A 13,750-nucleotide genomic window follows, 5' to 3' on the forward strand; every position below is an offset into this window, starting at 1 on the left:
AAGTGTATAAAAGAGCTTTAGTAAAATAATTAAATTTATTTATCTGTATAATTTATGTATACTTTATAAAAATAAGTAATGTTTTAAATTTATTAAATAAAATAAGATCAGAAACAAGCTATGTCATCGCCACCTAATCACTGGATAATAATACTAATCTAATAAACCAATCCATCCAAAACTTTATGATGAGAGACTAAATCTAATAAACCAATTCAACAAATATTACTTATTCATCATGTTAGAAAAATTAATTAATTATTGATGTGGTAGTAAAGCAAAAAGAGAATTAGGGACTAAATTAGTAAAAAATTGTTAAAGTAGTATAATATAATTAAGATTAATTGTCATAAGTTGTTATGACTCGTATTTTTTATTTTATTTAATTTATTCAATAGATCAAATCTTAGTTTTTTCTGCTATATTTTAATATTCAACCATGTTTACATACCATAATTTGCTCAATGCTAATGACAAATGGCACTATGCTAACTTTCAGCAACATCAATCACCTTCTTATCGAAGTGCAAGAGAATTTTTCATAGGCAAGGAATGATAGTTGCCCATACATTCTAATGATAGATCACACCACTCTAGTTTTCAACAAATATTACTTATTGCTTCAATCGCAAATAACCTTTTAAGTTAATTAATTTGCATGGGACAATGTAATGTATGTTGAATTTGAAAGTATTTTCTTTAATTTTATAGATTTATGTCACTCTATTTAAGCAATTTTTGTGTAAATTATTTATAAGAATGATATAATTATGAAAAAATAAGTATTTTAAATAAAAATTTTCTAAATGAAAATAATAATAAACACTTAACATACTCTCTCTAAGTTTCATCCAATTAGAGGTTTTGTGACACGGGAACATACAAAGAAAAACCTCTCCCCACAAAAGTGGGGTTTCGGATGTCAGTTTTTTTTTTTCATTTTTTATTATTTTTAATGTTAAATAACTTTTACATAACATAGAAAAATAAAAATGTTAAGAAATATTATATAAAAAAAATTTTAATTGAATCTTAACTAATTTTTCCATATAAAAGGTTGTCTTATATTATTAATTTATTTATTATTTTCTCTCTTTTTTTTTCATATAAACATGAAAAGAGAACCTTTTCTTTATCTTTACCTTCATATTTTACTATCCAAATATATTTTTTTTATCTTACTCTATTTCTCACCCTCTTTATTTATCCTCTTTTATGGCTATTTGGTTTAAGAAAATATTTTTTTTTATATTTTTAATTGTAATTATAAAAAAAACCCACCTTATTTTCACTTTATTTCTTATCTTCAAAAAATTATATAAAACAGTGTACATGTGTTTTTTTTATTTTTACTATTTTCTATATAAATATTTTAAAATAATAAAATTAAAAATTAGATATATTTTTATAACTCAAAATAAAAAATTCTGAAACTAGAAATCACTTTTTTATTTTCTCTGTCCCTTCTTTTTTTTCAAATGTTTTTTTTCTTAGTCGAAAACGTTTTGGGAGAAAAGGGCCCAAAGAGTCACACATTCTAATCCCAAAAGGAGGCCGAAGAGAACAACGGACAGGGCCTTTTAATTATGAGTACAAAGCCCAACTGCGAACAAGGCCGTTTCATTTATGGGGTGTAAGGCCTTCACACCTTTGCCAATTGCTTCTGAACATAACGCATCTTTCAACCGAAAATTGTTGATCTTCTCTTCATTTACTAGATCATGGAAAGAGATCTAAGTCGAAGTGCGTCACTTGAAAATCAAAATTTTAGATATCTATTGAAGTATATGTTCTATTTTGTTCTGAGCAAAGGTTTCAATGAGCTCCATGGTGATCGATCACATAGTAACATTACATAAATAAACAATTGTCCACATTAAATTCGTCAACGATGCATGGCTCTCAGAAGTGTTTGCTCTGGGTGGTGGAAAGGTGGAGAGGGTTCAGAATTAGCACCAGCATGATACCTAGGATTGCATGCATTGCATAGTTCGTTGTACCTACGCATGTCGAAGTTGTGTGTCTTCATGAGGCGTTCTTGCTTGGCCTTGAATCGCCGATAGAAATAGCCCTGAAAGGTGGGCTCTGTTGAGGTTCTGAGGAAAAAGAGGAACGCAAGAGAGAAATGTATTGATCCAACAAAGAAACATATGGGCTCCATCACATCCCAACTTAGCTCCCAGAAAGTGAGCCTCATGAACCCAAGGGTCTGGGCCGTCAAGAAGCCCAGCCCACAATAAAGCTCAGCTCTGACTTGGGCTTTCGCCTTGTCATCGATCATGGTCTTTTGCTTCTCCATCTGCTCTAGCTCCTTCCTTCTTGGGTCGTTTGGATGGGCTATTGATTGATTGATGATGCTCTCTATTGATTTTGCTACCTATAACAGAAAAACAAGGATATAATTTATTACTCAATAAAAAATCAGAAAAATTAAAGACTATTTGATTTCAAAATTATTTTTCATTTTTAATTATAAAAATATCATTTTATTTCTTATTTTTAAATATTTTTAATAAAAAAACTAAAAACAATAAGTTGTTTTTCCCTGTTTTGCATACAAATCCTTAAAATGAAAAAGTAAAATAAAAATATAAAAATTAACCCTAATTAAGCGGGTAGCGACAAAATCCAATTTATTAAAGTCACATGACCAATCAAATCCCCCATTATCTGAGATGAAATAAATTATTAGAACTTGTATATATAACAGCGTTTAATTTAATTAAAATAATTTTTCTCTTCTTCTGAATCGGTGAAGCGTTATAAAAGAAGAAAGATGCTTTTAGCATTTTAGCCCTTCATTAAAACGTGGAGCTGCCCGAAAGGAGGAAAGGGGCAGCCCGAAGGCACGCGGGCAGCACTAGTTAGTTACCTGGAGGCAATGCAGGGGCAGTTGAAAGCAAGTGTCACGTTTTTAGGAAGAGCAGAGAGGACACAGCATGCGGCATAGAAGAGTGTTGCTGAGAATGAATATTACCGGTAAATGAAGTGCTATTCTTAGACTCATCAATATTAAGTTAAATTATGTTTTAATATAAAATTATTAATTATAATGTTAAAATAGATATTTGTTTAATTAGATTTGATATGAATATGAGCACACGGAAAAGCAGAAGCGCTCACGTCATCAAAATGAAACTTAAAATACGTGCCAACAAGGGATCATTATTCTTTGATCACCACCACCTCCCCGGCGACACGCATGAATATCAGCCTCACTTTCCTCATGTCCCACCCGAAAGTAACCGTCCAAAACTCTTTAAGTTTAAATATTTGTTAAATATATTACAGTAATTTCTTATCAAAATTTACAGAAAAAGTATATTTATCGAAAATAAATGAGAGTAATTTTTGTGAGATTAATAATAATGACAGTGCCGATTCTTGTTAATTGAAATGAAATATTTGAAGCTTAATTTATCTTAATTAACTGAAATTTATTATAGAGGTGTAGCTGAAGTAAATAAAATTCAAATTAAAAGTGAAAGCAACTCGCGATTCGATCGACCGGATCAATTTAATTGATCATTTGATTTGATTTTCAAAACATTAATGATGATGCCAACAAAACTTTTTTTCTTTACATAAAATAAAGATTCTAATTTTTGAGAATTTTTAAGGGCTGAATGTTTTAACCCAAGGAACAATCTGGAAAATATTAAGTGAAAGTAAATGAAAAGATTTAAGATTCTTCTTTTTAATTAATTAAAAACTATTCAATAAAAATATTAAATATTCGTCAAATATTAATATACTTAATATATTTTTAATAATTTTTATTAATTCCTTGAATATTTTATTAACAAATACATTTTTAGTTTAAGAAAAATTTCAATAATATATTCTTTCACGTACTTTTTTGTGATTATTTGTTTATAATCAAATATTTTAAAGAAATATTTTTTAAAATCAAACATTAAAGTTATATTAAAAACATCTTTAAAATATATTATTAACATTTATTCTAAATCAATAGATTTTAAAGAAATAATTTTTTTTTAATTTTATCGAAAAGATTTTTAGCAATTATTAAAAGTAATAAAGTAATATTATATTTAGTTTCATTTAGGGATTGAAGAGAGAGAGAAAGGGGAATGTCATGTAGTGAGTAGCCGGAAACAGAGCGGAGTACCTGCTCCGGCCGGAGAAAAACGACGTTCCCCAAAACGATGACGTTTCCAGAGTCATCCAAGATCTTAGCGAATTCAGCACCTTGATCATTGTTCTCACAACACTCAACGCAGATCCGCAAGAATTCAGTGTACGAAACGGAGCTTTCAGTGATGTTCCTCAGCTTCGCCTTCAGCTTTTCCATTTGCCACGCCCTCAGAATCTTCCTCGCATCGTTCACAGATACTCCATTTCCGTCCACTGAGTCGTCGCTTCTCGGCGCCGGTACCGGAGGAAGATTAACGTCGCCTAGATGAAGACGGTATCCAGCACCGGCGATATTGTTGATACCGTTTAGTTTCTCCCGGAGCTTCTCGCCGACGGGAATCGACAGAAACTCCGGGAGCCTCGCAGGAACGGAGTGGTAAACGGCTCTGCTAAAGAGAAACCGCCGGAAAAAACCTCTGTTTGTGGAATCCGGCGAGGCGAGATACTCGCGGTGGAAATTCGCTTGCGACGAGTTTGGAGGCACTACGGTTTGCTGTTGGAGAGGCGTAGATGACACAATTGTTTGTTCAAACGGCATCGTCGTTTTGAAACCTTCGAACATACGCTTTGTAAAGAGTTTCCGAAGCGCCATTGATGTGTGTATGAGTCTTTCTATTTCTCTCTCTCTCTCTTTTTGTTGAGAGAGATATAAATGTGTCCGATGGATGAGAACAGAAGGTTTCTGAAGGCTCTTGAGATTTTGAGCTAAGTATTTCTTTAAGCATATATAGGTCCAACGTTTGAGGAAGAATCTCACCTTTATTCTTTATTTTCCTATTAATTTTGGCCATTCATGTTCCACTATAAAAGTGGGGGTGAATAAGATGGAATTTGGTGTATATTAAACATGTTTTTAATTAAATATTAATCCTTCCAAAGCTTAAAAAGTTAAAAATATCATTTAAATGAATTCCCTTTTTTAAATATTTTTTACATGCGTATAATCAGAAATCAAAGATATTTTGCGAACTTCATTGTTTTAAAATATTTTAAAATTTTGTCAAATAAAAAATTATTAATATTAAAATATAATGATACTCTTAGTAAAATTATCTTACTTTTAAATTTTTACAAAATTGATAATACATTAATCTAAAATCCTTGTACGTATTCGAGGGCAAAAACACAAACGGAAAACCCGATGTCATGAGATTTGCTTTTTCTTCCTACCTTTCGGCCTCATAAGAATGTGCCTTTGGATAATAAAAATACAATATGTAAACGGTTTTTTGTTTTGGAAACTAATAAAGATCTTTTGATGGGCAAATATAGAGTGATAAAATAGAATAAATAATTACATCTTACTTTAATTAACCAGTAAATATATCCGTGGGTCACACAAATTTATTTTATTTTTATTAAATTAATTTATTTTAAAATATAAAATATATAATTTAAATATAAAAATAAATAAATATATTAAAAAAATTATTTGTTAAAATAAATTATTATTTAAAATATGTATAATTTAGTATTTCTTAGCATAAAATATTTTATTTTTTAAATATAAAAATAAAATTTATATTATTTCATGAAATCATAAATCATTCATCATTATAAAATTTTAAATAAATAATTATAACAATAAAATATAAATATAATAAATTTTGTAATATAAGCTATGAAATTTAAATAAAATATTTTATAATCTTTTATTTATATTTATTGAATTAAATTTATATGATAAATTATTTATTTATAATTATAATTCAAAACTATTAATAAATTTTACCGTATAATTATTAAAACATGATATCATATTTTTTAAAAATAACTTATTAGACTAATATATACAAAAATAAACTTATATTTATTCAACTAATATATGAAATTTTAAAAATTTACTTTCAATATAAATATATACAAAACTATATGTTAACATTTTAAAATAAAAATATATTAAATTTTTTATATATAAATAAAAATACCATACAAAATTATTGTAAATAAAAATTAATAATAATATAACATATATTCTAAATTAAAAGTTTACTTTTTGATAAAAAATATAAAATTGAGTTTTTTTAAATAATTAAATTATTCTATAGTTTTTATAACTTAACTGAATTAATATTGATTGACATTATAAACAAATTAATTTTATTTAATAATTAAGTATAATAAAATTATGTTATTTGGGTCATAAAATTAAAATAATAATTTTATTAATTTTTATGTATTTTTTTAAATTTTAAAATTAATTAATACAATTTATTTATCATTTACATTTTAATTAAGAATTAATAAAAATAAATATATCTATAAAGTAATTTAATGATGAAATAATATTTTAAAAAATTTATTAAAAGAGTAAGTATTAATTTAAATAAAAATTAAAAAATAAATTTAAAATATTATATAAAAGGAAACATGTAGATTAAATTGACAATAAGTAAAAAAACTATGTTATTATTAGTTTTATAATTATTTTAAATATATATAAATATAACTTTAGTATAAACACATTAAAATATTATATTTCTATTAAAAAATAAATATGTTTTAATTATTTTGATGTAAATCTGGTGAATTTAATTTTTTTTTCATATATATTTTTTGTCCATCTCTCTTATAAATTAATATTTGTAATTGAATGTTATTAAGAAAATTTTCAAATCAAAAACTATAAACCTTAAATTTATATTTTAATCTAAAATTTTTGAATAATCTTAGAATATGATATTATAATAAATATATATAATTTGATATGTTAATATAAAAATTATTTTTATAATATTTTAAATATTAACCTCTATTTTTTTCAAATTAAAAATATTTTTATAATTGTAAATATTTAAACTTCATACTTATAAAATTTTAAAAGTACATAAAGAGAAATGTTTATTAACTTTTGAAATAAATGATATATATAGAAATAAAATATTACATTTAACTTAATTCAGACTTAAACTTTATATTTTCTTTACTTATTCATTCATTACGATATAAAATTATTAAATATGGAAATATAACTATTAAATTTTGTTTATTTTTATTGTTATTATATTTAATAATGTTTAATTATTTCAATTATTATAATATTTTATAAAAAATATTACAATAAAATCATTAAGTATAAATATTGATAATTTTTTAATTTTAAAAATAAATTTGTCATCATAATTATTATAATATAAAATATAAATAAAATATGGTATGCATTAAGAGGTTATACATAATTATGATATATCAATTTCTATAAAATTATTTTTAAAAAAGTAAAATAATAGAAGAAGAGAAAAAAAAATAGTAGTTAAAATTTTTTTAATTAAGATTTAGGTAGAAACTAAAAGAGAAGAATGATTGTGTTTAATATAAAAATTAATTTTTATATCAATTAAAATTATAGATATTGATGTAATATAAAATTTATAAATCACATATAAAGTTTGTCTAAGAACAAAATCAATACATAATATATATATATATATATATATATATATAATAAAATACCAAAATTATTTTATAAAAGACTCAAATGTTTTGTGACATTTTACTTTTCAGATTTTATACAATATTAAAAGTATTTATACAATACCGCAATAAAAATAGTTAAATCTTCTAAATCTTCCATTGTTGTCTTTTGTTCACCATTTTTGCTTCGTCTTCCTCAAGTTGCAATCTAAAAGAAAATATCAAATATAAATTACTGTATGATCTAAGAAATTTGAACAATATATTATAAATTTATAATTTATACATTAATTTTCTCATTCTTTTCGGTTAATTTGTGTTTCAAGTCATTTTCTTTTGTTTTTATATTTGTATTGTCTAAACCTTTTTCCTTCTCAATCTATATATATCAAATAATGAAAACAAAATTATTCATCATCGTATTATAAACATTATAAATGAAAGTAATGAAACTCCAATTTAATCTCTTACATTACCTTCACTGTCGGTTTCACAATTTTATTTACAATGAAACTTTGTCTTCTACGGCTTTTAAAGTAAGTACTCATTTTTATTTGAAAAATATGTGTAGTGCTAATAATCTTTAAAAGTTGTGGAGACAACTTTCACCCTTCACCATCACCTTTAAAAAAAACTTTCACATAAAAATAGCTATATATTTTAATGTATTTTATTTATATAATCAATCATTTGATTAGATTTATCAATAAGTTAAAACTTAACACATTTGCTTACATTTTAAGATGTTGCAATAAGATTTTTTAATTTTACTTGTGCTAATTATTCAATAACTTCATCAAATAAGATAAATATTATTAAACATGTGGAATCTTTAACATCAAGCTTAAGACAAAACATGTAATGTATATAAATTAAAATAATAACATAAATTAATTGTCTTGTCGTTGGATACTTGTTTTATAGCACAATTCACATTTAAAATTTGTAGTTATGAAAGAAACTTTTTTTTTACAATGGGACCAAGAAATATAGTACCAATCATTTTTAAGCAATATATCATTCACACTCAATACAACCAATTACAGCATTCTGAAAATTAATTAAAAAATTAGTTTAAAAATTAAATAAGAATAAAAAAGTAATAAAAAAATTAAATTTAACATGTCACTCTTTAATTTTGTCATTTTCAAATTTTCAGTGAGCAATACGCATATTAAAATTTCTACAACAAAGTGATGATGAAAAATTGAAAATATGGTTAAGATAAAAAAAAAAAAAGAATTAGTAATAATTAACATAATAGAGAGGTTTTAAATAATTTCAATACCTGAATGAATCTATAAAATGAGTAACTTCTGATATGTCAATATTAACATGAATCTTTATTGATCTTGACGTAAAAATAGAAATATTACCTATAATACATACATTCGTATTTTTATAATTAAATATGAAGCATATATATATATATATTATCTAAATAAAATGTTTTTAAAATATAATAATACAGTTACCTTGAAATTCTTTTACAATAGTGGATGTGAATATTGCAATATTGATTTTTGAATCCTTACATACATTATTTTTTATTATTTCTTCAAACACTGTAATATAATCATCTCACAACTTTACTTTCACTCTATGTCTTTTGCAAATAATTTAACCAAAATTATAATATTTTTCAATTAATGATAGCTTTAAACTAATTGTTTATACCTTATGTCTTGTAATTGGCATTAACTTTACCTTAAACAATTATTCTTTCTTCAATAGAACTTCTGTGCATTACCACTTCAATCATATCTATTCATCAAATAAATAATTTTAAGAAACTAATTAATAAATTAAATACAAATTATATAACAAATTTCAGTAAAGTTTTACTGCAAAATACCTATTAAGACATTATTTCCACAACGACTTTTCAAATCATTAAAGTTCACAAATTCAAAAATATGGAAAGGAATTACGTTATCATCATTTAATTCCTTAACAATAGTTGTGACATAGAATTGCAACATAAAATGATTGTTTTCAACCACATCAAATATATCTTTATTCTTTGTCACTAAAAAATTTGTTATGAAGTATATTTTTCTTTCCTTTAATATGCCTTTGAACTTGTAAGAAATACCTTGTCTTATGAAAGCATGTATAAAGATGACAATGGGTAAAGTACCCGATGGGCACCCGCAAAATTTACCCACAATGGGTAAGATATTTACCCGCTATACGGGTACGGGTATGAGTATGGGTAAAAACCCGCAAATTTTAATGGGGATGGGTGCGGGTATGGGTATCTAAGTACCCACCCCGCCCCATACCCGCATATATATATATATATATATATATATATATGTATATATATATATATATGCTTGAACTTTATTCTATAATTATGCATTGAATTTTTATATTATTATATTACTTATGTGAAGTTATATAATATTAATATAAAAATATATTTAATAATAAAGTAAACCAAAAAATTTATTTTAGTTTATATTTTCAATAGAAAAATTTATTTACTATTTTATATCATTTAATTAGGCTAACACAATTTAATTATTATATAGTTAATATGAGATTGACTTTTTTTAAAATATTATTTATATATGACACACATAAAATATTTTTTACACAAATATTTTTGTTAATAAAATCATATTGATGTTTAAATTATAAAGTGAATGATAAATAATAAATATATTATAAATTTTTATAAAGTTTACAATTACCTACTATTACCGTAAACTTATTATTTATTAATAATGTTTAAATTTTATTTTTATATTTTAATTTAAAATAATATTTTTCTATGTAACATATGTATTATAAGCACAACTATAATCTATTGAATCTAAATAATATTATTCTTACTATTTATTCACATTCAAAGAAGTTTTTGAAAAGATATAAATATAAAAAATTATTGTCAATTTTTATTTGTTAATTTTTTTAAGATAAAAAAGTATAACTTTTTTAATATACACGTATATTTATTTATTATAAAATTTTATTGTAACTATTTATCTTTTATTCAAATTCTTTTTTTTAAATTTATATACATTATAAATATTTAATTCACTAAAATAATTTTTCAAAAATTTATATTTTTGATAAAATACTTTCGTATAGTATATGAGTTAAGAAATACTAGTATTAATATATATATATATATATATATTAATTATATTATATTATTTTAATTAAATCTATTATTTTTCTTACAATTTCAAATTTAAAGGTTAAAAAAAATATTTTATGTATCAACTTTCTGTTGTTAGTATTGAACTTCTCTACTCTAACTCTATTCTCATTCTCAATGTCTGTATCACTAAAACTTAATAACTATGAAATGTTATTCATTAGAGTTAGTTGTTAATGCCGTCACAAGAGATTAATAAGTGATCTCACACGTAGGGACAACTATTGTACAGATCTATTTCGTTGTCGTTCTAACATTACCAATCAATCAAATCTCACACAAGATAAGATTATTACTGACAAATAACTTATGTGTTTAGTTTTGCTTATTGTTTCTAAGAATTGTAGTTTAGAAATTTATTATATTAAGATACATTTAACATTTATGATCTTTGAATATTTATTTTTTATCTATATTTGTATCTTGTTCGGCAACTATATATTAAATTTTTGTATTATTATGCTACTTATGTGAAGTTATATAAACATATTTTCTTTATAAATATTTTTTTCTCAAACAAGCGCGGGTAATGGGTACAAGACGGGTATGCGGGTACCCAGAGGGTACGGATACGGGGATTAATGTTCATACTCACGCGGGTATGAGGCCGGGTACGAGTATTTTTTTAAAACGCGGGTATGGGGATGGGTACTGTAGTACCCTACCCATTGCCATCCCTAAGCATGTATGTAATTGTTCTATAAAAAAAGAAAATTAATTAATTAAAAAATTTAAAAATAAATTAAGTTAGTTATTATGAAACAACATATAAAAGACAACAAAATTATGATTTATTAAAAATAATAAACTTTTAATAAAAAAATTTAAATCTAAATACATTTTCATCAATTAGTATTATATCAGTATTAATTAACTCTTTCTTACGATATATATTTAGTATATTCACAATCGTGATATTTGTACTTTTATTTTCAAATCATCTATTGTTCAGATTATTAAGAAAAATCTATTTCTCTTTGTTGAAATTTGTTGTTCTCCTACAAAAGCATGAAAAACATAAAAGTAAATAATTTATTTGTGATGAATATAAGAAAATAATAATAGATTTGATATAAATTAATCAGTTAAAAATAAAATTTAATACATAATATTATTTAAAAATAATACAGCTTTATGTTTACTCAAAAAAATAAATTGAAACATATAAATTAATTTAGTGAAACAAAATAAAAAATTATCAAACTCGAAAACACATGTACTTACGTGAATAGATAATTCTTGACTGCTAACATAATTGCAAAATACAAAGAAAAAAAATAACAATAGAAAGAATTGTGAGAAAGTTTTCAAAAGTTGTGTAAATATAACTTATATAAATAGAGATAAATTCATACTTGAAGATATATAAAAAGTTAGAAAATAAAAAATTAATGCAATAAAAATTATCTTTTCATCTGTATTATAGTTTACTTATCTTTTTATTAAAATTTTAATTTAATAAATATATAATATAAAACAATAATTAACATTCAAATGTTAAATAAAAATTAAAAATAAATATATATTTTTTAATTAAAAAATAACTCAAATACTTCATCAAATTTTCTTAAAAGTATTTTTATATAATTTAATCAATATTTTTTCTATTTTAAATATTTGACATAGAAAATCTTGAAATTATTTTATTTATAATAAATTGTAGTAATTTTTTTTATTAAATATCATTTGTAGTAATTTTGTTATTGTCATTTTTAATAATATATAATTATCAATTCTAATAAATTTTCTTAAGTATAATTCAAATTAATAAGTATGAATTAATTACAATAATAATTCTTAAATTATACAAATTATTATAATTAATTTCAATAATTTTTTATTTAATATAATTTTAAATTATCTTATTTTATCTTATATATTATTTTTTTAAACATATAAATTTGTCTTTTTATTAAAAATATAATTTAACAATATATAATATAAACTAATAATTTTGTAAGTGTAATTTTTTTACTTTAAAGTAAATTTTAATTTTTGAAATATATATTAAACTATATATTATATTAAAATAATTAATAAAATAATTTGAATACGTAAACTTTGTTTTATTAAAAACTTAATTTAACAATATATAATATAATTTAATAATTTTATAAATATAGTTTTTATTCAAAATACATGTTAGTATTGTATATAAATATTGAAATATAAATTATATTAAATTAATTAATAAAATAATTTAAATTTTTAAATTTTTTTTATTAAAAATTTAACTTAATAATATATAATATAAACTAATAATCTTATAAATATAATTTTTTTTAATTCAATGTATATTTCGTATTTGAAGTATATATTAAATTATAGATTATATTAAACTAATTAACATAATAATTTAAATATATAAACTTGTCTTTTCATTAAGAATTTAATTTAATAATATACAATATAAATTAATAATTTTATAAATATAATTTCTTAATTTAAATTATATTTCTGTATTTAAAGTACATATTAAAATATAAATTATATTTAATTAATTAATTAAATAATCTAAGTTTATACTATTTAAATTTAAACATAACTTAAAAGTAAAGATATAATTTTATTTTTAATTAAAAGGTAACTCAAAAATATATAGATATTTTTTATTCTAAATTTTTGATATAATATAATTATTAACCGTAATAAATTCTTCGTAAATATATTTCACAAAAAATATATATTTAATTTATAAATTATAAAAAATATTATAATTAATTTTAATAAATAGTAATTTAAGATAATTATAGTATGAACATTTACGTTATCGTTTGTAACATAATATAATCATCAATTTTAATAAATATTTTTTAAATATTATTTAAATATAATTAATATAAAAAAAATATAATATTAATTCATAAGTTATACGTTTCGAATTTTAATACATAAAATAATAAATAAGTGCAGTAAATAAGAATGATTTTATAAGTTCTAAATTTTAATGCGATAAAATATAATTTCAATTCGTAAGTTATATATTTCAAATTTTAATATATAGAGTAA

At 22.1% G+C, this 13,750-nt stretch overlaps 1 protein-coding gene across 1 annotated transcript; it reads right to left on the reverse strand.

Annotated features, from left to right (window-relative positions):
• Nucleotides 1–1,780: 1,780 nt before the first annotated feature.
• LOC113848212 (calcium uniporter protein 4, mitochondrial-like) lies at nucleotides 1,781–4,809 on the reverse strand. Its single transcript, XM_027477623.1, has 2 exons — nucleotides 4,133–4,809; nucleotides 1,781–2,377 (listed from the first exon to the last, which is right to left on the reverse strand). The coding sequence occupies exons 1-2, from the start codon at nucleotides 4,748–4,750 to the stop codon at nucleotides 1,886–1,888; spliced, it is 1,110 nt and encodes a 369-aa protein (XP_027333424.1). The 5' UTR covers nucleotides 4,751–4,809; the 3' UTR covers nucleotides 1,781–1,885.
• Between the last annotated feature and the right edge of the window lie 8,941 nt (nucleotides 4,810–13,750).

Source organism: Abrus precatorius, unplaced genomic scaffold, assembly GCF_003935025.1.
Source record: "Abrus precatorius isolate BTA unplaced genomic scaffold, Abrus_2018 Scaffold8, whole genome shotgun sequence".
Taxonomy (NCBI): Eukaryota; Viridiplantae; Streptophyta; class Magnoliopsida; order Fabales; family Fabaceae; genus Abrus; species Abrus precatorius.

Coding starts and splice junctions, on each gene's coding strand:
- LOC113848212 (XM_027477623.1), bottom strand. CDS start 4,750: ATGGCGCTTCGGAAACTCTTTACAAAGCGTATGTTCGAAGGTTTCAAA. Junction 2,378..4,132: donor TTTTTCTCCGGCCGGAGCAG/GTACTCCGCTCT, acceptor TTTCTGTTATAG/GTAGCAAAATCAATAGAGAG.